Below are 24,417 nucleotides of genomic sequence, written 5' to 3'. Positions count from 1 at the left end.
CTGCGCTCCTGAGAAGAGGCCCCTCCGAAGGTCACCCCAGCTCCAGGCGGTCCGCACGTGACTCCCCAAGCCCTCAGGCGGGGACAGAATGGGGACGCGGGGTAGGGGGCTCGGGGGGCTCCCCGCAGCCCCTGCCGGGGAGAGGCCGCGCTGCCCCGGCCCCTGACCCGCGGCGTGGGCCCCTTCCCTCCGGCCCCCCTCCCTCCACCCCAGGATGTGAGTCATGCGGCCCGGGCCCCTCCCATGACCTCACCCCCTTGCTGTTCCGCAGCTGGGCCGCGTTCTGGGAACTGAGAGGGGGGCGGCTCTCCTGGGGTGGGGTGGGGGCCTCTGGCCTGGGAAGGCGCCCCCGGCCGGCGGCCCAGACCCCTTGGCACGCCAGGCGGAGCTGTCAGGATGCTGGCGCGGCCGCCCGTGGCCCTGGCTCGGCCCGCGTGCAGCTGCGAGGGATTTGGTGTTCCTGCACAAACGCAATTATCTCCTTCCTGAGTCTGCTCTGGCTCCGGGCGCGCCCAGGGCTCAGCCCCAGGGGCCGCGGAGCGGGGCTCCGCTCCCCAGCCCGGTCACGCTCCACTGAGCAGCCTCACCCCTCCAGGCGCACGAGCCTGTGCAGACCCCAGCGAGCCAGCTGCGGGTCCCCTTTCTCAGCGGGGGTCCCCAAGTCCAGCGGCTGCCCCCACTGGCCACGTCCACCGCCTCGGGGGCCCCTCCTCCCCTTCCTCCACAGCCCCCCGGTCTCCACCGTGGCTCCGGCGGTGCCAGGCCTGGTCTGGTCTCCCCACCATCCTGACCGCCGTCCTCCCGGCCTGCCTGGCGGCTCCAGAAGGCACTCAAGCCTCGGTCCCATCTCAGCTCTGCCCCCTGCAGGCAGCTCCTGCCTACCCCCCACCTTCTGCCCGTCTCTGGGAGCCTAAAGCTCGGCTCAGAGTCCAGAGAAGGACCAGGGGCTCAGCTGGGGGGTCAGGCCCCAAGGGAGAGTGGCCAGGCTGGGCCAGGCCAACATGGGGGCCTTTCCCTCTAGACCCGCAGAGCACCCTCCTGGCCACTGTCCCCTGGACAGCATGAGCGGGAGTCCTGGGGAGCTGGGATGGTCAGCCCGCCTGCCTGTGACCACCAAGGCGTCCGGTCCCCTCAAGTGACCCCCTTCCCCGGGCTTTCGCTTGCCCAGGTGGACATCAGCAGAGCAACCGGCACCTCGAGTGACCACAGAGCCCACGCGGGCAGAGACAGAGTGTGGAAGGACGCAGAGGCCACTCGGCCTGGCTTCCAGGCTGGGGGACTGCATGCACCCCCAGCCCGCTCGTCTTAGACGAGGGGCGGGCCCAGCCGGGGGGCTCAGGAGGGGCCGGGAGGCTGGGCAGCACTTGCAGCCCACAACTTGAGGGGAGCCGCTCCCTGGGGACAGCGCGGGGAGAGTCTGCAGGGGCACCAGGGTGCTGGGCGGCACTCACCCGTGCCATGGCAGCGTGAGTGAGGGCTGAGCCAGGAGCACGCGGGAGCCCCGAGCAGGCGGGTGGCACAGGGCGGCGGGTAACCGGGCCCCCACCCTCCTGACTGCCCTGGTGCAGCTCCAGCCCCTCCTGGCCTACCCCCCACCCCCAGCAGCACCTTCCTGGGTGTGTCTGCGCCCCACCTGGGCCTCTTAGACCAGGGAGACACCCCACAGGGCCAGTCACGCCCCCTGTTCAGGGACACTCAGCAGGTGACCTTGAACTTGGGTCTGGAAGATGAGCAGGGGTCTGTGAGTCGGACCTCGGAGGCTGAGGGCAGAGCAGAGATAGGGTGGGCGGGAGAGCTGAGTGGCCGGGCCACAGAGGAGGTGGGCTGTCGGGGGGCGGTGCCCTTGTCCCGGGGGTGGGGGAGCATCAAGGGAGCCCTCAGCGGCACAGGTGGTGTCAGACCAGCGTTTGGGAAGGAGGCCCAGCTGGACCGTGGGGAGGAGGAGGACGTGGTGGGGAGCTGGCGGGCGGAAGGCGGAGGGACTGCAGGACAAAGGGACAGGCGTCCAGAGCTCCCCGGAGGGGGGACGCGGGAACCCGAGGGGTCAGCCTGGGGGTCGCCGAGGCCGGCCTGAGGGGCACAGGGGCCTCGGAGAGACAGGGCAGTGGGGAGTGAGGCAGACAGGGTGCCCCGGCCCACCCGGGGATGAGTAACCCTTAAAGTGGCTGGGGGACCAGGAGAGCAACAAGCTGGAGGTGCCAAGCTCCTGGCGACTGCGGGCAGAGCCCCTCCTGCTGCCCTCCCTCCAGCCCCGCCCCACGGGCATCTCCAGGGCCTGCTGTCCACAGCTGAGGCCCAGCCGGCACCGCCAGCCTCCACTGGAGGCCTCGGGGTGCCCCCTCTGCTGGAGTGCGGGTTGCCCGCTCTTCCTGACTCTCCCTACGGCTGTACTCCCAGCACCGGGGGGCAAGACCTGGAGTAGGACTCGGGGCCGGGGGCCATGGGGGGTCCGGGCAAGACCGAGGGCAGAGGCTGAGCTGTGGGTCCAGGGAGACTGAGGGTTCTGGGCAGGGGACGGGAGGGCGCTCGCAGGGGACCTCCGGTGGGGAGCCTGCTGTCGTCCTTGAGGTGACCGAGGAGGCCTCAGGGATGCGGAAGGCAGGCTGTTGTCACCCTGGGGGCGGGAAGAGCCCAGGCTGCCTGGGGAGGAGCTGTAGCTCTGCCTCTCTGGCCCTCTTCCCCAGAGCGAGACCCCAGGCCCAGCCTCCAGCTCTCCAGCTGGAGGAAGAGGGGTGCTGACCCCGCTTGGCAAGGTGAGAACTGAGGACAGCCCTGATCAGGCAGGCCCAGCGCCCGTTCCCCATGGCTGGCACCACGGCAGACCCGTGTCCCCAAGAAGGAGGCCGAAGTGCTCGCATAGGTCCGGGCTGCACACCCCACGCCCCCCCTGCACCATGTCCTCTTGGTCCCGTGGGCAGGTCACATCTGGGAAGCCTCCCTGGAGGAGGGGACATCAGCTTGCAAACTAGCCTTCCCACAACCACAGAGAGGATGGCACCTCAGAGGCACAGACTGGGGGTGCAGGAGGGGGTGCAGGAGGGGCTGCTACGTCTCCAGGGCACCCAGCCTGCACCTCCGGGGCTGGGAGCAAGGGGGCACAGCTGCAACCTCTGGGAACCCAAAGCTCGCGGGAGAGAGGCCAGCCCTGCAGGAGTTCCACAGCATCCTTGGGCGGCCTAGGGACAGAGCCAGAGGGACCTGCCCTCCCCAGACCGGGGCTGCTCCGGCCCCGAGGGAGTGGAGGGCTCTCCGACCTGGGGACAAGGCCAGAGCAGCCTGTGGACGTGTCCCCTCACCCCAACACCCCCAGTCCAAAGACCTCCCCCCAGCACTGGCTCCTGTGGACAGGTCCCCTCCCCCCAGCGCCCCCAGTCCAGAGCCCCCCCCAGCACTGGCTCCTGCCGTCGGGCACTGCTGCCTCTGAGTCCAAGTGGAGCCTCCCAGACCGTCACCCCCTCATCCTCCCGCAATGGGGCAGCACATGGCGGCCTTTCCCTTGGGGGACCCCTGGCTGCCTGCCCACCCGGAGCCCCCAAAGGCTCAGACCCCCCTCTGCATGACTTTCCAGCCAGCCCCTCGGGCAAACTAAGGAGGAGTCACCACTACCTTAGCCTTCCAGCCCCCAGGGGCCCCTCAGGCCAAGTCCCCACCCCACGTCTTCTCTAGGCCGTCACCCCACTGCAGCTGGGCCACCTCTGCTGGCTCCAGGCAGGACGGCCCCACTGCCCGGGTCTCAGCAGGCTCAGTGCCCACGTACAGCCGAAGATGGGGCAGGGGTGAGGCTGCAGGGCCTGAGGTCTCCCTGGGAAGGCGACGAGGGGGCCACAGCCGCCCGGCACCACCTTGGCCTCCTGCCCCGGCCGGGAACCCCAGACGACACCCCAGCATTTGCCACCTGCTCCATCACCTCCCTCCTGCCAGTGCAGCCAGCCCCCCGGCATGCTGGGATCCCCCTCCCCCCACTTCCTTCACCAGCACTCTATTTTGTCAGGTGCTAGGGACCCAGCGATGGGCGAGGTGCCCTCCCTGCCCTTAGAGGACGCAGGAAAGCCCATGTTGACCCCACAGCATGGCTCCAGGGCCTCAGAAGAGGGCCCCTGTTCTGAGCTTCGTTTGAGGGACATTCTCTCTGGTGAGGACCCTCCATGCCTGCACCCAGCCTGGAGGGACAAGGGGCCATGGTGGGAGGAGGCCCTTGGGAGGGGGCGGGGCAGCAAATGGACTGAGGCCGCCCAGGAGACGTGGCCAAGGGGGCCTGGAGTTGGATGGGTGCAGCCCTTGGAGCTAGGACCCCAGCACGGCCCTGCCTCTCCCTGCCCATCCTCCTTGGAGCCCAGAAGGGAAGCCCACCGCTCCCGGGGGATGCACGGCCCTGGCACCTCCCAGGGGGGTGCTCTCTGGTCCCTCGCCCCCTCCAGGAGAGAGTGCTGTGGGAGGGGCCTCTGTCCCTGTGGATGGGGCTCCCTCCTCCTGCTCCAGCCCCCCATCTGGAGCTGCTTGCCGTTCCGGGGGGGTGGCTACCTGGCCGCTGCCACCCCCTGCGAGCCGGCAGTGCCAGAGGAGCAGGGCAAGACCCCCAGCCCTGGACTCTGGACAAGACTCCGGCCCTCCTTAATAGCCGCTGCCCACTGTCCTCCTGCCGTATTCTTCACCCCAGACCCGGGACCCATGCAGCTCCCAGGGGTCCAGGCTCTGATGCTGGCGGGTAGGGGGCACCACAGGTCAGGCCTGCCCACCACACCGCCATCCCTAGAGCTGTCCAGGCAGGCCAGGCAGACCCCCACCAGTCACCCAAACACCCGAATGGTGAGGGTGTCCTCCTGATGGAAATCGGGCCCCCCAGGCACCCATGTTCCCCTCAAAGGGAGTCTGTGACCTTCCCTGTGGGGGCTTCACCCACCCCTACAGCTCGGCCGCACGCGACCCTGGAAGACCCTGCCAAGACTGGGAAGTGGGCACTCGGGCCCTGAGCCTCTGTACCCCAGGCTTCCCCTCTGTCCCCAAGGCTGGCCCCCAGGCTGGGCTCCAGAGCCGAGTGGAATGCCCCGGCACCCAGCCTGTCACCTCCCCTGGCTGCACGCCCTACCTCTTGTGATGTGCTCCGTGCCCAGCCTCCGTGCCGCAGTGCTCCCGTGCCACTGCCCCCGTCTGCTTTCACCAGCCTGCCCGTCTGGGCTGGGGTGGCCCGGCGGGGCTGAGGCTGCTCCTTCCTCTGCCCTGTGCCCCGCGCGCCTGGGTCCCTCCTTTCTCCTCCGAGTCACTGACCACAGCGCTGCAGGGGCCTGGCCCGGGGCCGAGGCAGCCCAGGAGACCTCCCCGGGCGCCCCCGCCCCACCCTTCACATCAGTGAGTCGCCCTGCCCACCCCCACGCCTACACACTGCCTCGCCCGGGCCGACTTCCCGGGGGACGGGACTGGGGGGCCGCCCGCCCGCCCGGCACCCCCACCAAGCGGCAGCTCCAGCTGCAGCCCCAGGCCCGGCCCGGTCTCCTCCTGGCGCTGGACAGCCCTCCAGGAGAGCCGGACGCTCCCAAGCCAGCTGGGACTGCCTGGCACGGACCTCGGAGCACTCACGAGGCCAGGCTTTGGCACGCTCCGGGACACGCGACCGGTGGCTGGCACTGGCTGGAGCCTCTGCCACCCCCTCCCGTCTCCTCCTCACGGTGCCCCAGGCCCACCGCCCACTCCTCAACGCCCCCACGCGTGACTCTGCCCACGGTCGACGCTAAAGGGGCTCGTGTGCTCGGCTGAGTCCAGGGGTCTCCCTGTCCTTTAAACTCGGCTGCCCACCTCGGGGGCAGGCCCAGCCTGGCACGGACCACCTGTCTGCTCCTGGCTCGGCCCTCCTGCAGGGCCCTGGGACCCCAAGAACGCGGAGCATCTGCCCAATGCCTCCACGCTGTCTCCACCACCAGAGCCCCTGCCCAGTCCCCAGCCCCTCTCCAAAGGGCTCCTCGTCCCTGACCCCTCGGGGTGGATCATATAGGGCGTGGGGGGCTTTGCCACCGAACCGGCCCTAATGCACGCTCTGCCCTGCCGTCCCAGCTGCGCATCCTCTGACCCTGCAGACCTCACGGCCCGTGCCCCAGGGCGGGGGCAAGACCCCACCTCCCTGAGCCTCAGCCTCTCTGTCCACATAGACGGGGGCCTGGGACCAGCCTCCGCCAGCCTGGGGGACCCGCCCCAGTCCTCTGCCCACCAAGGGCTCCGCCAAGAGCTGGGGGCTCTGACGGGACGGTCCCGTTAGAGGGGCAAAGTGGCCCCTCCACGGGCAAGGAAACCGAGGCAGACTCATTGGGGGTCCCCCCGCCCGGGGAGACACCCCTGGGGTCCCAACTCCACAGTCCCCTTTCAGCCCCCAGGCAGCCTCACCCACGGGCCGGAGGCCCCGGCCCCGCCCCCTCCCCACAGTGGGCTTTCCTCTCCATTGCCCCCCACTCCCGTCCTGCTCTCACCTGCCTGCCCACCCCTCTTCCCGCGTGCCCAGGACTGCCCGCACCTCCTGCGCTCTGCGCACACACTGCCTGCCCGGGGGGTCCCGGGACCCCTCGAGCACCCCGTCTCCCGCCCCGTGCGGCCCCCCCTCTGCGGCCTCCCCGTCCCCGTGCTCCCCACCCCTCCTGTTCCCACTCACTCGTTCTGCCTTCACGGAGGTCCCGCTGCCCCCAACCCTGTCTGCTCCATCTCTCCACTCCTGCCTGCTCCCACCGCCCGGCAGGACAGGAGCCCTGGGACCACAGGGCACGTGGCGCCTGGCTGCAGCTTCACCTCCATGGCCTCAGAACCGCCCCGCGGGTCATGGGCAGCGGCCAGCCCTCACGGCCCTGTGCCCTCGCCTTCCTGGGCGGGCCGGAGTCTGGTCCCCCTCAGCGGCTGTGTGTGGCCAGGGCCCCACCACCCCGCCGGTCCACAGGCCTCCCCAGCTTCTCCTCCTGAACCCTCACCTGCAGGGGGTCGGCCCCTCACCACCAACCTGAGCCAATCTGATCCAAGCCCAAGGAGGTGCTCCTGGGGGCCACGTCCCATCCGGCCATCTCTGGCACCCAGGAGCCACGGGGTGCCAGGCCCAGGTGCCCAGTGCGCTGGCCGCGCTCGCCCGCTGCTCTGACCCCAGCTGGCATGCGGGTCAGGGCTGGAGCCTGGCCTCAGCCTCGGTGCTCTGGGCTCCGGCCCTGACTGCCTGCCTGGGGGCTGGGCCGCTCCGTCCCGTACCCCCTCCTGCTGTCTTGCCCAGACTCCCGGGGCAGAACTCGCTCTGAACGCCAGAGCACCCACACCCACGACAGCACCACCCCCCAGGCGCCCAGCCCTGCCAGGGCAAGGGCCGCCCACCCCCAGACGCGGGGCCCTGGGTGAGCTTGAGGCAGCCCCACCCCGCGGACGCTGTGGTTTGCGGGCCTGGCTTCTCCCAGTGCCCTCGGGCCAGCTCGGCAGGCAGTGGCCATGTTCCCTGCCCTCTGGCCGCCCCTGGAGGCCTCCTGGGCCATCCTTCCTCAGGCGGGAGAGCCAGGCATGGGGATGACCAGCACGTCCGAGACGGACGTGCGCTGAGCGTGGTGGGCAGCCCACCCTACGGGCCTCCCCTGGCAGACCGGAAGTCACCCAGCCCTGTATCAGCTCAGACCCACCTTACAAAGCTAGGCCCTGGATGACTGCATGGCCCGCAGGAGGCCCTGAGTCCAGAGTCCTCCGGAAGGGTGCAGGCCCAGGGACCCTGGCTGTCCCCAACAGTCCCCCTCACGGGCCAGGCCTGAGATGGGCCTGAGACAGGCACTGAGACCCCCAGGGAAACCCCACCACCTGGGAAGGGGCAGAGCTTGGCATGGGGGCACAGCAGGGGAAGGAGTCAGCCCCAGGCCCCGGCCCACTGGCCCAAAGCCTCCACGCGGCTGCAGCCCAGGGTGAGCCAGGCTTCGCTGAGGATACGGGTGAGGGGCGTGGGGCGCAAGAGCACAATTTCTTCATCACCTTTGATCTGCTTAGACTGGATTCAGCTACAGGCACCCTGGCCGCTGCTGGCCCAGCAAACCCTCCCAGCGCTCATCACAGAGACGACCACTGCCCTCTGCTGCCCTGCCCCCTGCCCCCAGGTGTCCTGGGTGAAGGGCCAGGGTGACCCGCCCGGTGAGGTCTGCGGCTCCCCACTCGTGAGGGCACCTGTGGCGGGTCGCAGCCTCTGTGAGTCTGGTTCTGTCGCCCACCAAGGGCGAGGGCCTGTCAGCCAGAGGCCGCTTAGATTCGGAGTTGGGAGTGGCCTCCACGTGGGTGTGTGGGTGTGAGGGCCCACGCGTGCGCTGGGTCGGGGCCTAGAGGGTGTGCGGGCCTGAGCCCCTCGGCCGGGTGAACAGACTCTCTCCGCCACGATTCACCAGAGACTTCCCTGCCCCCCGTCCCCCACGGTGGGTGTTCCCAGGGGGTTCAAAGGCAGGCTGCCTTCTGTCCCTGCCCCGGTCGGTCACCCACAGGCCTGCCTTCCCCCGTCCAGGTCTGCGGGGCTCACACCCAGGCCTGCCTGTGCCCTCAGCCCCACTGCACCATCCAAGCTCCATCAGCACCTCCAGCGTGCCCCGCTCGCCCAAGACAGCAACCTGGCACTGGGTTTGGGAACGAAGCCAAAGCAACACCTGGATGACAGGTGCGCACACAGGCAGGCCCTGGGGCTCTCCCTGCCACGCCCTGCTGGGCTGGACAGTGCCCCTCCTGGTCTCGGTTTCCCCACTTGTTACAGGGCACTGGCGGACCTCCAGGACCGGCAGGCACCCCTTCACTCCGGGGCCACAAGCTGGGCACAGGGGGACAGCGGGGACTCCTCCCAGCTGCCCGGGAGTCCCCCCCGAGACGCGCCTGAGGGTCCCCCGGTGAGTGGCGCCCGGGAGGCCCACTGAGCCAGCAACGGGCAGATGTGAAGCCAGGAGCGGACCCTCGAGGGTCTGCCTGCTCAGCGGGCAAAGCGGGCCCCTGCAAACACTGTGTGGTCCCAGCCCGGGCCTTGCGGCCCTCAGGCCAGGCCGGGCGGGATGGGGAGAGAGCCCTGCCTGTGTCTGCAGAGACCCTGTGAGCCGGAGCGGGATGGGCCGGGGCTCCCGGCTCCGCTCAGAGGCTGCAGAGCCCACCTGCACGCCCTGCCCCTACTCTGTCCCGAGTCAGGGCCGCAGTGGACTTGGGGTGCTGAGGGACACCCGCCTCCCCAGGAGCGAGCAGTCTGCCCAGGGAGCACCAGGCCGTCAAAGGAGGCGGGGAGCAGGCCAGCAGCCCTGTAGAAGCGGGAGGCCCTCCCTGCTCAGGAGAAGCGGAGGCGGGCTGTGTGGAGGAAGCCGCGTTTCCCCCACCGGCCTTGGTGCCTGGAAGGGTGGAGGAGGAGAAGGGCACTGCGGGCGGCTCAGAGGGATGTGAGGCGAGGCCCCCAGCACTACAGGGGCTCCAAGCCCACCTACGGCCCTTCGCTTCTGCTCGCTCTCCAAGACCCTGCGAGGCAGGTGCCGTGACGCCCCCACTTTACAGAGCAGGAAACTGAGGCTCAGAGAGGGCAGCGCACTGGCCCCAAGGTCCAAGGACGCAGACCCAGGCTTCCGACTACGGAGATCCGACTCCAAGTGCCCACGCGGCCTGCAGCGCCTGCCACCCGGCGAAGGTGCGCCAAGGGCCGGCCAGGATGGCGAATGTGGAGCCAAGACCAGCTTCACCATCTGTAAAGTAAGGGGTGACCCGAGGGTCCCCAGAACCAGAGGAGGCGGGGGAACGCCACGCTGGGGCCGTGCTTGTCACCAGGGGTGCGAGGAGCTGGCAGCCGGGAAGGACACAGTGGTGGGGAGACAGTGGGCAGGTGGGTGCCCACACACACGTGGGTCGGAGCCGCAGGGCCGCCGGGCCGGGTGCCTGGGGAGGCGCGCGGTGCCAGTCCTCCGTGGGTGGCACCCGTGGGCACCCTGCCCTGCCCTCCACGCACCGGCCTGGGCGGAGGGACCTACCTCAGGAGGCTCTCCAGGCCCTGTTTGCTAGAACTCCTCCTCAGGAGCGCAGAGCTGCTCGTGATGCTGGTGGGTGCCTGGCCGCCCGACAACCTGGCCTGAACCCCGCCCTGGGGCCGGAGGCTGCGGCTGCTTCTTCAGAGGCTGCTGCCTGCTGCCGCGGCTCCTCCTGCCCTGGGACCCTCTCCCCTCCTCTCTGTACCCCTCACCCCCTCCTTGCTCTGTCTCTCCCCCTGTCTGGCCGGCTAGGGTCTCTGGCTCTGACACCCCCTTCCCGTCTCCTCTCTCTGTCTGCAGGCCTGTGACCCTCTGTCTGTCAGTCTGTCCGTCCTGGCCCCTCTGGCCTCTGGGGGTCCCTGGCTGGGCTGTCCACTGGCTGCCCCCAAGCGCCCTGAGTGGCCCTGGAGTGGGTCTCTGCGGCCTCGCGGGTTCCGGGGCTCCGGGCCCCTCTCCTGCGCCAGGACGCCCAGCAGCTGCTTCCCGTTGGTCCCCCACAACCCCCTTCTCCGCCCGCCTCGGCCTCGTCCACCTCCACCCCCCACTCCTTCTGAGACTAGTAAAAATGTCAGAGGGAAACCCTCGCCGCCCAGCAGCCTGGGGCCTGAGCAAGACCTGGGAGGCCTGTGCCGGGCAGACGGCCGCCCCCCCGCCTCCCGGGCCCCCTCCTGCCCTCGCCCCCTTGGCAGCCGCCCCGCGCCTCGCAGTGCCCCCTCCCCCCACGCCCTGGCCCCCATCCTTGCCCGCCTCTCCGGGCCTGGCCCTGGCCTTGTGCTCCCGGCCCTCGCGGGCAGGCCCGGCTCCTCTGCCTGATGCCCTCCGGCCCCCCGTCCCACAGCCTCCTCTTCCCCTCTGGTGTCTCTCGGTCTCTGTCTCCCTCCTCCCCCTCCCTCCCTCCCTCCTCCTCTCCCTCCTCCCCCCTCCCTCCCTGGTCTCCATGTTCCCTTCGTTTCTTCCCAGCCCTCTGCTCCTGGTATCACCTCGAGGGGCAGGCCGGGGCACCCCGGGAATGCCGTCGGCTCCCTGCTGGGGAGGCTGCTGCCCACCCCTGCCTCTGCCAGACGGCCTCGGGTGGCTCAGGGCACCGAGGCTCCTGAGGCCGCTGCAGGCTCGCCCGTCGGGGCGGGAGGGCCGTGCTCCCCACCAGTGGCCAGTGGCACGAGGTCAGCGCGGTGGCCTGGCCAGCAGCCCCCCTTGCCCCCGGGCTCTGGCCGAGGCCCCAAGAGCAGCAGCCCAGCCCACTGTTCCTCCGGTTGGGCTGAGGCGCCCCTGGTGACTCACTGCCGAGCACCCCGGGCAAGTGGCCGGACCGGGAGGGCCCGACCCGGCTCGCCCTCAGGGAGCAGCTCGCGGGGCTCACCCACACCCTCGACCGCCCCGAGAGGCAGATGCCACCGTGGGCCTGTGTCCCAGATGGGAAGACCAAGGCTCAGATTGGTACCCGAGGTCAGAGGGTCAGGGCCCGGCAGAGCCACAACCAAGCCCGTCAACCGCCTGCTGGCCACCCCAGTGCCACTCCACGGCCTCTGCCTCCCTGACTCATCTGACCTCTGGCTACGCCGGGCTGTCAGTGCTGGGAGCACGTGCGGACGTGCGAGGGGGCGAAGAGCGAGTTTGGGATCAGACCAGAGAGTGGGTGGGCATGGGGTGAATCCCCGTGTGTTGGAGGAGGCAGCAGCCTTCGGAGAGACTCCACGTGGCCCACAGGTCCTCGGTGACTCGGGGTGGTGCTGGCTGCTGGAGACTTTGTGGTGGTCCCTCTGGCTCAGACTGGCCCCCAAGCATCAGGCCGCGTCCCGTGACCCCACCACCTCCCCCTGCACAAGCCAGGAGGGGCCAGAGACTGCGCGGGGTATGCTGCAGAGGCCGCTGTGCCCACCGCGCGTCCCAGCCCCCAGCCAGAGACGCAGAGACCCCCGGATGCTGGGGGGGTGAGGAGGAGGGAAGAGGGGGGACGGCAGGGCCGGGCTGCAGGCTGAGCCAGATCACCACGGGAAAGGAAGCTTGTGTTTCGTTCCCATCTCAACTGGCCGTATCCTCCTTGCCCCCTGCTCTTACTTCTGGAATCCCAGCCACAGACAGCCAGGAATGAAATGTGCCAAAGCATATTTTGGGTCAAAAGAAGGAAAAATATTTCCACAGGGGAAAGGGCTGCCTTGGGGTGGTGGGAGTTTCCTGTCCCTGAAACTTAAATAGAATTGCACAATTACTTATCAGACTGATGGGTGGGAGGTATTAATAGCAAGAATAGAACTTAATGCTGTGGTTAAGGTTCACGGTTTCACAACTAGGGCACGTCCCAACAGGAAAACTAGGGCAGAGCATTTGACGTCAGCTTCACCGTTATTTCCCCCATCCATCCGTCCTCCACCATCTGTCATCCATCCATCATCTATCTATTCATCTGTCCATGCGTCTTCCACTCAGTATCAATCCATCCATACTCAATCCACCCCTCACCTATCCGTCCATCCCCCATAAGTCTATCTATCCCTTTATTTAAAGGTCTTAGTATGTGTAAAGCATGTAAAACACTTAAAAGACGCATTTAGCTATGTATCCATCCATTCTGAACAAAATAACTGCTGAATATATGTTAATTACTATTATCCATGTGTTCATCAATTTGTTTATCCATTTGCCCAGTTACCCAGCTGGTGAACTATGTGTTCATTCTTTGATACATCCTTCTCTCCCTAAATATTCTATTGTACTACATTCATCTAAATGTCAATATTTCACTATCTTTCCCATTCATGCATCCATTTATCTGCCTAGTCATCCATCCATATGTCCACCCGTCTTCCCACCTAGCAAGTCATACATCCACTTGTGCATGAAAATATATGTTTGTCCTGTCATGTACATACTCGGGCTTCCCAGGCGGCACAGTGGTAAAGAATCCACCTGCCAATACAGGAAATGCAGGAGACGTGGTTTCAATCCCTGGGCCGGGAAGATCCCCTGGAGTAGGAATTGCCAACCTGCTCCAGCATTCTTGCCTGGAAAACTCCATGGGCAGAGGGGCCTGGTGGGATACAGTCCATCAGGGTTGCAAAGAACTGGACACAACTGAGCAACTGAGTATGCACTCACACACATACATATTTGTCCATTATTTTGCCCATAAGACCGTCCAAATGAGTTAATACCTAAAACAGTTATTGGAACATAGTAAATTGTCAATCGATGTTAGTTACTATTATTTTCATTCATCTGTTCACTCATCCATCTCTCATCCACTCAGTTATGTCCATTCAGTCTTGTCCGACTCCTGGCGACCCCATGGACTGTAGCCCCCCAGGCTCCTCTGTCCATGGGATTTCCCAGGCAAGGATACTGGAGTGGGTTGCCATGCCCTCCTCCAGGGGATCTTCCTGACCCAGGGATCAAATCCCAGTCTCTGGCATTTACAAGCAGATTCTTTACTGTCTGAGCTACCAGGAACCCCTCATCCAACCATCTATTTATTCATCTCTAAATTTATCTTTACATTGTTGTTGTTCAGTCACTAAGTCGTGCCTGACTCTTTGCAGCCCCAAGAACTGCAGCACACCAGGCTTCCCTGTCCTCCACCGACTCCCGGAGTTTCCTCAAGTTCATGTCCATCAAGTCAGTGATGCCATCCAACCATCTTATCCTCTGCTGCACTCTCCCCCTCCTGCCTTCGATCTTTCCCAGCATCAGGGTCTTTTCCAATGAGTCAGTTCTTAGCATCAGGTGGCCAAAGTACTGGAGTTTCAGCTTCAGCATCAGTCCTTCCAATGAATATTCAGGACTGATTTCCTATTGGATGGACTGGTTGGATCTCCTTGCTGTCCAAGGGACTCTCAAGAGTTTTCTCCAGCACCACAATTCGAAAGCATCAATTCTTTGGCGCTCAACCTTTTTTATGGTCCAACTCTCACATCCATACATGACTATTGAAAAAATCATAGCTTTGACTACATGGACTTTTGTTGGCAAAGTGATATCTTTTGTTCTTAATACACTATCTAGCTTTGTCACAGCTTTCCTTCCAAGAAGCAAGCATCTCCTAATTCCATGGCTGCAGTCACCATCCACAGTGACTTTGGAGCCCAAGAAAAGAAAATCTGCCACTGCTTCTACTTTTCCCCCTTCTATTTGCCGTGAGTTGATGGGATCAGATGCCATGATGTTAGTTTTTTTAATATTGAGTTTTAGGCCAGCTTTTTCACTCTCCTCTTTCACCGTCATCAAGAGGTTCTTTAGTTCCTCTTCGCTTTCTGCCATTAGAGTGATATCACCTACATATCTGAGGTTGTTGATATTTCTTCCAGAAATCTTGATTCCAGCTTGTGATTCATCAACCCCAGCATTTTGCATGATATACTCTGCCTATCATGTACAGATGTGAGAGTTGGACTATAAAGAAAGTTGAGCGCAGAAGAATTGATGCTTTTGAACTGTGGTGTTGGAGAAGACTCTTGAGAGTCCCTTGCACTGCAAGGAGATCAAACCAGTCAATCCTAAAGGAAATCAGTCCTGAATATTCATTGAAAGGGCTGATGCTGAAGCTGAAACTCCAATACTTTGGCCACTTGAGGCAAAAAACTGACTCATCGAAAAAGACCCTGTGACTGGGAAAGATTGAAGGCAGGAGGAGAAGGGGATGACAGAGGATGAGATGGTTGGATGGCATCACCGACTCAACGGACATGGGTTTGAGTAAACTCCGGGAGTCATTGATGGACAGGGAGGCCTGGCGTGCTGCGGTCCATGAGATCGCAGAGTCAGACACGACTGAGCGACTGAACTGAACTGAATAAGTTAAATAAGTAGGGTGACAATATACAGCCTTAACATACCTCTTTCCCAATTTTGAATCAATCAGTTGTTCCATGTAAGGTTCTAACTGTTGTTTCTTGACCTACACACAGGTTTCTCAGGAGACAGATAAGGTGGTCTGGTATTTCCACCTCTTTAAGAATTTTCCAGTTTGTTGTGATCCACACAGTTAAAGGCTTTCTTGTAGTCAATGAAGCAGAAGTAGATGTTTTTCTGGAATTCCTTGCTTTCTCTATGATCCAATAGATGGCAATTTGAGCTCTGGTTCCTCTGTCATTTCTAAACCCAGCTTTTACATCTGGAAGTTCTCGGTACACATAATGCTCAAGCCTAGCTTGAAGGATTTTGAGCATAACCTTACTATCGTGGGAAATGAGCCCAACTGTCCAGTAGCTTGAGCATTCTTTGGCATTGCCCTTCTTTGGGACTCGAATGAAAACTGACCTTTCCAGTCCTGTGGTCACTGCTGAGCTTTTCAAATTTGCTGGCGTATTGAGTGCAATCCTTTAACAACATCATCTTTTAGGATCCAAAACAGCTCAACTGGAATTCCATCACCTCCACTAGCTTCATTCGTAGTGATGTTTCCTAAGACCCACTTGACTTCATACTCCAGGATGTCTGACTCTAGGTGAGTGATCACACCATCGTGATTATCTGAGTCATTAAAAATGTTTTTGTACAGTTTTTCTGTGCATTCTTGCCACCTCTTCTTAATCTCTTCTGCTTCCGTTAGGGCCATACCGTTCTGTCCTTTATTGAGCCCATCTTTGCATGAAATGTTCCCTTGGTATCTCTAATATTCTTGAAGAGATCTCTAATCTTTCCCATTCTGTTGTTTTCCTCTATTTCTTTGCATTGTTCACTTAAGAAAGCTTTCTTATCTCTCCTTGCTATTCTTTGGAACTCTGCATTCAGATGGGTATATCTTTCCTTTTCTCCTTTGCCTTTAGCTTCTCTTCTTTTCTCAGCTATTTGTAAGGCCTCTTCAGACAACCATTTTGCCTTCTTGCATTTCTTTTTCTTTGGGATGATTTTTGTCACCGCCTCCTGTACAATGTTATGAACCTCTGTCCATAGTTCTTCAGGCACTCGGTCTATCAGATCTAATCCCTTGAATCTATTTGTCACTTCCACTGTATAATCATAAGGGATTTGACTTAGGTCATACCTGAATGACCTATTAGTCATACCTGCATGTCTTACTTTCTTCAATTTAAGCCTGAATTTTGCAGTAAGGAGCTAATGATCTGAGCCACAGTTAGCTTGAGGTCTTGTTTTTGCTGACTGTAGAAAACTTCTCCATTTTTGGCTGCAAAGAATCTGATTTTGGTATCGACCATTTGGTGATATCTATGTGTAGAATTGTCTCTTGTGTTGTTGGAAAACGGTGTTTGCTATGACCAGTGTATTCTTTTGACAAAATTCTGTTAGCCTTTGCCCTGCTTTATTTTGTACCTCAAGGTCAAATTCGCCTGTTACTCTGGGTATCTCTTGACTTTCTGCTTTTGCATTTCAATCCCCTATGATGAAAAGGACATCTTTTTTCTGGTGTTAGTGCTAGAAGGTCATGCAGGTCTTCATAGAACTGGTCAACTTCAGCTTCTTTAGCATCAGTGGTTAGGGCATAGATGTGGTTGGGGCATACTGTGATGTTGAACGGTTTGCCTTGGAAATGAACCAAGATCATTCTGTCATTTTTGAAATTGCACTCAAGTACTGCATTTCAGACTCTTGTTGACCATGAGGGCTACTCCATTTCTTCTAGGGATTCTTGCCCACAGTAGTAAGCACAATGGTCATTTGAATTAAATTTTCCCACTCATAAAAATCTACCAATTATGTACATCCATCTGCATTTATCTGTCCAGTTATTCATCTATAACATTACATTTATTTACCCATACACTAACGCCATTCCTGTGTCTATCCCCAGACTCATCCACCCATCATCCATCTATTCACTCATCTACACATACATGCACCCGTTCATCCACCCATAATCTATCCATCCATTTAATCAACTTCCATCTATCCACCTATTCATCCATCTGTCCATCCACCCATTATCAATCCATTTTTACACCCAGCCATCCAGCCATCTACCTACCCACCAATCAATTCACACATTGTCCATCTATCCAAACATCCCTCCGTTCATACGTGTATCAATGTACTCATTCACTCACCCAACCGTTCACTCACCTACCCACTCATCCATCCGTCCATCTGTCCTTCCATCCGTCTATTCATTCATCATCCACTTATCCATCATCCATTTGTTCATCCTCCCCTTATCCTTCCATCCATCCATTCCCTCATCCACCCACCCCTCCATCCCTCACCCATCCATCCCTCACCCATCCATCCCTTCTTCATCCTTCTCTGCACCCGTTCACTCCTTCATTTATCCATCTGTCTGCTCATCCCTCCACCCATCCTTTCACTCATCCCTCCGTCCGTCTGCTCGTCCACCCATCCATCCACCTACCACCGTTTATCTACCCAGACACCCATCCATTCAGTCACTACTGATCTATCCATCCATCCGCCCAGCCACCCGCCCGTCCATCCACACATCTATCCCTTTACCCCCGTCCATCCATCTACTCACTCATCCGTCCATCCCTCCATCCGCCTATTATCCATCTGTTCGTCCAGCCATCGTCTAGTTGTTCCTACTTCCTACCTCTCTTCATCTACCTTTCATTTCATTTATACTTTTCTCTCGTTGAGTCTTTTTATCCTTTTTTCTTTCTTCTGTGACTAAGACATGGTTCATAAACTTGTGGCTAAATAAGATAAAGGCGCATACCCTCTCCCCAGTAAGGCGAGTGCCACAACAGAACTTAAACAGGACTGGGGAGGGAGGGATCTGTCCTCTTGTTTAGACATTCTCAACACACACACACACACACACACACACGCATGCTTACAGAGCTGTATCTCAGTGAAAGGTGCATCAGGGACTTCCCCGGTGGTCCAGTGGTTAAGATTCCACCTTGCAATGCAGGGGTCGTGGGTCCAGGAACTAAGATCCCACATGCCGCAGAGTAAGTAAGCCTACACTGCGACTCCTGAGCCCCATGCCCTGGAGCCCGAGCCCTGCCCTGGAGAGTCCATGTGCCAGAATGAAAGATTTCACGTGATACACTGAAGATCCTACGTGCTGCCACTAAGACTCAGTCAACCCAGATCAATGAATTTGTTGTAAAAAGGTGTATCCAACAATGAGAGCCCGTGAGGGGTGGAGTGTGGCAGAGGGCTCGGGGCTGGCGGTCTCAGTGGCAGAGGCTCCCGGCTGACTCCAGTACAGCGAGGTTCCTGAGTATTCATCTGTCTTACGTGTGTCTCAGTCCAGCGAGGGAGAGGGCCAGCGTGGTGCTGTGGTGGGAATCCCATGAAGCTGGGATTTGGGGAGGGGCTGGGACCAGGAGAAAGGCTCATGATGTCTTTCTAGATCCCTCTAGAATCAACTGGCTGGATCGATATGTCCCAAGTCCCATTTCTCCTTTGAAGAGGAGAAGGTGTGTGGGCAGCCTTGGGACCTCAGAAGGGAAACCATCCGCAGAGCAGGTCCCTCTTCCGGAGGGGCAGAGACCCCTTTGGAGTGAGGGGCTTGTGTTTCCCCTGGGAGCAGAAAGGGGCAGCGTCTGAGACCCCACCTCCCAGGCACAGAGTCGGGCAGCGACCCTCTCCCGGTCTCCACTCACCCCAGGGGACGGTGGGGAGGCCGAGGCTGCACCCACCACCACTGCCGGTTCTGCCTGCTGACCGCCACGTCCTCCCGGCCCCGGCGCTGGCCCTGCTCCAGGCTCCGAGGCCGGAGCCCACGGCCTCCCCTCCTGCGGGGCGAGGTGTACCCAGCTCCCAGGTTCCCAGACAGCCCCTCCCCGCCAGCCAGGGGGACCAGACAGTGCTCCCTCCTCCACCCACCCGCTCCCACCTCCCTGGCTTGGAGACGGTGAGCTGACGGAGTGCGGACAAACGGGCCTGACCCCAGGAAAGGGCCAGGGCCTTCCTCTCCCATCACCCCAGCCCTTATCTGCCTGTGTCTGGCACTGCAGGGCTGTGCTGGCCGGTGAGGAGGCCTGACTTTCTCCCTCCCCTTATCTTCTGTAAACTCCACACCCTCACAGGCTGGCCCGGCCCCCTCCCTCCAGGCTCACGTGTGTTAGGGGAGGTGTGAGGGGCTTCCCTTTGGCTGAGCCTTCCCGAGGCCTGCACTCGGCCTGTGCTTTCCCCGCTGGGTCTCCACTCATCATGGTGGCCAGAGTCTGACCCAGGGTCAGGGCAGGTTTGGGAACTGCCCTCACTGGTGGCCTTGTGGCCCAGCTCCCCTTCCCCAACCCCTTTCTCCAAAAAGGCCTTTAGCAGCCTGCGGGAAGAGGACCCTGAGATGCACAGGGATGGGGCTGGGCCTGGGGGAGAAGCTGCAGGCACCTCTCCAGGGGGCCCTGGAGAGGAACCGCTCCCCCTGAGCATGCTGAACCCCGTGTCTGCTTTGGGGGAGGACCCCGGGCTGTCTTCTGAGTTGTGCCCTACTTGGGGTGGCTCTCCACATCCCAGGAACCTCAGGGGGCCCCAGTGTGGGGGGTTTCTGAGGGTCTGCAAGGGCAGCCCAGCCCGCTCTGGGTCCTCCCGACTCCTCGTTGATCTCAGGGGCCTGGGCTCCCACAGGACAGCAGGCTTAGGAAGCAGACAGTCACAGCTGGTGACCAGCCACCCTCCAGCGGCGGGTTCAGCTCTCCAGCCTCAGCTCTGCCCGTGGAAAGGGGGCCCTGGCACCGGCCTGCCTGGCTGGGCAGTGAGGACCTTGGTTTCCAGCGCTCAGTGAGGCCAGTTCAGGGTGTGAGTGATGACTGTGCACTTGGGGAAACTGAGACCTTGGGGTGGGGTGCAGTCACCCCAGAAAGTCCCAGACCAGCTGCAGCAGTTGGCGCCATCTGCCATGGGGCTTTGGGCCCGCCCAGCCCCTGCCCGGGGTCAGAACCAAGGAAGGCAAAGGCAACACTCAGGGCCGCAGCCCCGCTGGCCTGGGGGGCTTCTCGCCACGGCCCGAGGCGGGCTGGCCTTCGCTCTGCGCCCTGCGAGGGGTGCTGCAGCAGAGGCAGGCCGGGGCAGGGGGTGTGGGGGGAGGGCAGGGCCACTTACGGGGCCCCTCCGGCAGGGGCCGCCCATCCTGGCCCCAAGACCCCCCTGGTTCTGCCCCGGCGGCTCCAGGATTGTTCTCTGAGGAGGCAGATGGGGACCAGGAAGGGGCTGGGGAGGCAGGGAAGGGTTTCCGGCTTCCCAAGTCAGCAGGGTGGGCCCTGCACTGACTTCCCCAAGTGTGTGTGAAGGTCCTCGCCCTCCCCCGCACCGAGGAGGGGATGTGAAGGGTCCAGATGGAGGCGGGAGGAGGCGCAGGAGGAAGGCATCCATCATCCGCGCTGAGCTCAGCCTTCCCACTCCCCTGGGAAATTTCCGGGCGCCCGAGACCCCTGACCTGGGGGAGGAGGAGATGAGGCCCACCTGGGGGTCCTGAGGCCTGACCCAGCTCTCACTGCCGCCCCCGGATCTGGGCCGGAGGCCGGGAGAGGAGCCCCAGTGTGTGGCCCCCATCCCTCCGCCCCATCAGCCCGCACGGCTTGGGGGGGGGCCTGTCCGCCCTCCTGAGCGGGCTTTGGGGCCCCTCGCTGCTGCAGGCCGCGTGCCCAGCAGTACCAGGTGGTGCTGGGCCTGCTGGGAGGACAAGTGGGTGACAGGGAGAGTCGTGGGGTGCCTGGGGGTCCCCACCCAGGGCATTCTGCCTCTCCGGTGCCATGGGCCCCTCCCACCCCGGCTCCCTTGGCTGGACCGACGTGTCCGAGGCCTCCAGGCCGGCTCGGCCCTTCCTCCACTGCCCGCTGCCCCGTGGGGACCAGTGACCTTTCTCCTGCAGACCCTGCAACGCAGAGGGCAGGCTCGAAAGGGCCTGTAGAGACAGATGGCCCAGGAAGGGGCCCTGCTGGCTGTCCCCCCGCCGCCCGCCTGCCCCCTGAGCTCAGCACAGTGAGACCTGGGCGGGGGTCACACCCTATGTGGTGGGCCGGGAGGGGGCACCGTGGCCTGGGAGTCAGGGAGACACCCACTCACCCCATCCCAGCCTAGTCACGGTCAGCCAGGGCCAGCCCTGCCCAGGGAGGGGACAGACCAGAGCTCTACGCAGGCCCCTGCCGTGGACAGTGGTGGATGCAAAGGGGACCTGGGGAAGGGACCACCCGGGGAGGGGAGCTCAGAGGAAACTTCGGAAGCCTGGAGAGGGGGTGGGGCGGCCAGGGAGGTTGAGGTGGGTCCTGTCCAAAGTCTGCGATGATTCCAGCACCTTCCAGAACAGGGAAGGACTGGAAAGGCCAGACTGTGGGGTGAGTGAGGGCCGTGTGGCCGGGGCAGGAGTGGCCGCCCTGGGGTGAGGATCGTGCTGCTCCATGGCACACGGTTCCACACATGGTCCAATGGCTTGTGGAGAAAGAACATGGCTGGGGAAGGGGCAGGGGTCTGCAGTCAACCAGGGAGGTGCAGGGCTGCAGCTGGGGGGCGGGGAGGTGGGGAGGGGCCCGGGATGCTGCCTGCGGGTGGCGGCAGGAGCAGGGAGGACCAGCGTGCTCCGGCCCGGCCTTGGGGAGGGCTGGGGTGCCCATGGGCCTCCAAGGGGTCTGGGGCGGTTTGAGGGGGGCGGTCCCATGCTCGGGCAATCTGAGGGGATGGCTTGCCCTGGACCCACAGACCTGACGGCTCTGCTGTGGGCGGCGAATGGAGGCTGGGAGACAGATCTCGGCCGTCTCTGGGCTCTGATCTCTACCCCAGCAGACCCTGGCCCTCCGGGGGGCCCCCGGGAGGGGCTTCCCAGCCGCAGGTCCTCTGCCTGGGCGTTGGGGACTTCTCTCTCACCCCGGACAGGAAAATCCCTGCTTCTCTCGGTCCCCTTGTGAAACGAGAACCACCCCCACCCCCCGCCACCCTGGGTCTCAGTTTCACTCTGAAAGGTCAGGACGCGCACCGCGCTGTGGGGTGGGCGTCGAGGGGGCGCCCAGCTCCAGGGCCAGGAGATGTCTCTCCACTGGTCCTCCCGCCAAGCTCCCTACAGATCCCGAGCGGGTGCAGCCCGCGCCCCAGGGACAGGCCCCAGCGAGCCACCTGGCCCGGGGCTGGTGGCCATGCCCTCCGTCTCCCCCTCTCCTCCGCATGCGCGACAGCTGGGGGGGAGTTGGGTCAAGGATGGGGCCAAGGAGCGGGCAGGCCCCTGCCAGGCCGCGCAAGCCATGCCTTTCTATGGGCATGGGGCGGCCGGAGGCGCACGGGAGCCCGGGCCGGGCGGCGCTGACGTGAAGAGCCATTTCCGAGCAAGGACACAGCTGTTCCCATCACCTGCTCCTTGCGGCGTGCCGGCCCCCGCAGGAGGACAGGCCGTCTCCTTGGGGCACCGAGCCTGGGTCACGCCTCCCTCCCCTCCTCTGCGGCAAGCGGCGGGTCCTACCCAGCAACCCCCGGCTACCCCTGACTGCCCGGGGCGGGCACACACGCCCTGGCCCCCCCAGACCCCGGCTGCCCGGCTGCTGCCCAGCCGCCCTGGCCCCCAGGACTCAGCCCCAAGCCCCCACCCCAGGGCTCCCCGTGGAACTTGCTGGGAGAAGACGCCCTTGCGCCTCCCTCACCTGCCGGCGCCTCACAGGCAGCTCCAGCCTCCCTTCCTCGTCAATAAAAGCATCACCGTGGAAACCGGGTACCACTGCCTCCAGCCTCCCGGGCAAGAGCTGGGGGCAGAATGCACTTTGCGAGGAAAGCCTGAGGCTGCGGGGAGCCCGGCCTGTCCTCTCGGCCGCCCCCCACAGCAGCTCTGGAGCGAGTGGGGGGCGGCTGGTTGGCTCCATTTCAGTCCCGTGGCTCTGAGCATCTCACCCCCACCCCTCTGTTCTGAGGCCCCTGTTCCTTTCTGCCGTCCTCTGGCTGGGCCTGTGGTCTCTCTCCACATAGCTGCCTACGCCCGGACCATCAGGACGTCTATCCATCCACGGGCCTTGGCCACTCCCGTGTCCAGCCCCTGCACCCTGAGACAGTCAGACCCCCACAGCCAGAGACCCCCTCCTCAGCCCCCTCTCAGGGCCCAGCTGCCCCCTGCAGACGCCCGGGTCACCCAGCGTCCCCTCCCAGCTCCAGCTGTGCCCATGCGCGGACCACCTGAAGCCCCGCTCGGCCCTTCACATCCCATCACGTCCCACCACCTGCCGGGTGCTCAGAAACCTCAGCGCCCTCTGCCTCCTCACCCCTGGCGGGGCGGCCCGGCAGAGGGCCCAGCCAGGCTCCCAGCACAGGCTTTGAGGGTCCCGAGGCTGAGCATCCACTGTTGGCCAGGCTTCCTGGACGGGGCCTGCCCCACCTCCTGCCCTCACGGTTTCCGCCCTGCCTGCCGGAGGCCCGGGCTCTTCCCTGGGCATCCAGCCTGCCTGGAGCCCGGTTCACATCCTACTGGCGGATGGGTGAACCCACCTCTCCCGGCGAGGCCCAGCTGCAGAGGCAGAGAGAAGAGGCATCTAGCTTCCCCGGGGGGTTGGGTGGGGGTGGGGACGGGGCCCCAGGAAGACGCCCTGCAGCCTGCGAGGCTCATCCAGGCCCCGTGGTGCCGCAGACTTTGGGTTAAGTGCGGCCACACAACGTGTGGATGCAAAGGCTTGTGCGGCCTGGTCCGGGCCTTACCCTGTGTCTTCTGCCAGCAGCTCCTGCCGCTCCTCGGAGCCAGGGTGGTTGGGAGCCTCCGCCATCGGTCCTCGCTGTGCGTGTGAGCTGCAGCTCTGGGCACTTCCTGGGGCAGCCGCCCCAGAGCCCCCACCCCCAGCCGGGTTTCACTTCCCCCTTCCTGCAGGTTGAGGTTTGGAGCGCATCGGGGCTGAGGTTGGGTAGTTGTTTTCTAATCTGTTGCTGCAAGAGGAGAAGAGAAAAAACACTAGTCACCAGGAAGCGTTAAGCAAGTTGCAGGGGCCTGGAGGGCCCAGAGGCAGAGGTGAGACCGAGGTGCAGGGTGTGGGGGCTGCGACCCCGCACAGGAGCCCCCCCTCCCACCTGCAGTCCCGGCCTCGAAGTCCCCCGCTGCACGGCTGGTGTCCCCGCAGTCCCGGCCTCGAAGTCCCCCGCTGCATGGCTGGCGTCCCCGCAGTCCTGGCCTCGAAGTCCCCCGCTGCACGGCTGGTGTCCCCAGGCGGAGAGCACTGTCCTGGTCCCTAAGCCTCCACGTTAAGCGTGGTGACCTCCTCAGGTGGCGTCTCCTGGATGCTCTCCCAGAGCGTGGTCCCCTTTCCCAAGCCTTGGGCCAGCACCTGGCTCGCCCCTCGCTGGTCCCTGCTCTCCAGACCCGCAGGGCCCAGCAGGATCTGCCCGGTCTGCAGGTGCCCCTTCACCCGCCCTGCGTTCACTCACGGTTTTCTTTACTTTCCTGAAATGTTGGGGTCTCTGTTGCCCCTGGACTCTGCCAGCCCCCATGGCCGGGGAACTCGGGACTGGCCCACACCACCAAGCGTTCACCGGCCCCGGGGCCCTCCACAGCGTGCCCTCTCTGCACATTCCCACTCTCGAAGGCCCAGAAACAACAGAGCCCTCCTAGGGAGGGTTGAACTGTGTCCCCAAATCC

At 63.0% G+C, this 24,417-nt stretch overlaps 1 protein-coding gene across 2 annotated transcripts in view; it reads right to left on the bottom strand.

The window, feature by feature from the left end:
• The window catches only part of LSP1 (lymphocyte specific protein 1), a 36,932-nt gene extending 13,359 nt beyond the window's left edge, over positions 1–23,573 (bottom strand). For both annotated transcript variants that reach the window (XM_081533232.1, XM_081533233.1), the window contains exon 1: positions 23,490–23,573. In XM_081533232.1, coding sequence (XP_081389358.1) covers positions 23,490–23,554 — 65 coding nt within the window. In that variant the 5' untranslated portion in view covers positions 23,555–23,573. The remainder of the gene's footprint in view (positions 1–23,489) is intronic.
• Between the last annotated feature and the right edge of the window lie 844 nt (positions 23,574–24,417).

The sequence above is a fragment of the Giraffa tippelskirchi genome, chromosome 10 (genome assembly GCF_054371585.1).
Source record: "Giraffa tippelskirchi isolate mGirTip1 chromosome 10, T2T-mGirTip1v1.2.pri, whole genome shotgun sequence".
Taxonomy (NCBI): domain Eukaryota; kingdom Metazoa; phylum Chordata; class Mammalia; order Artiodactyla; family Giraffidae; genus Giraffa; species Giraffa tippelskirchi.
The sequence above is the reverse complement of the archived record's forward strand: the minus strand, read 5'-3'. Positions and strand labels throughout refer to the sequence as shown.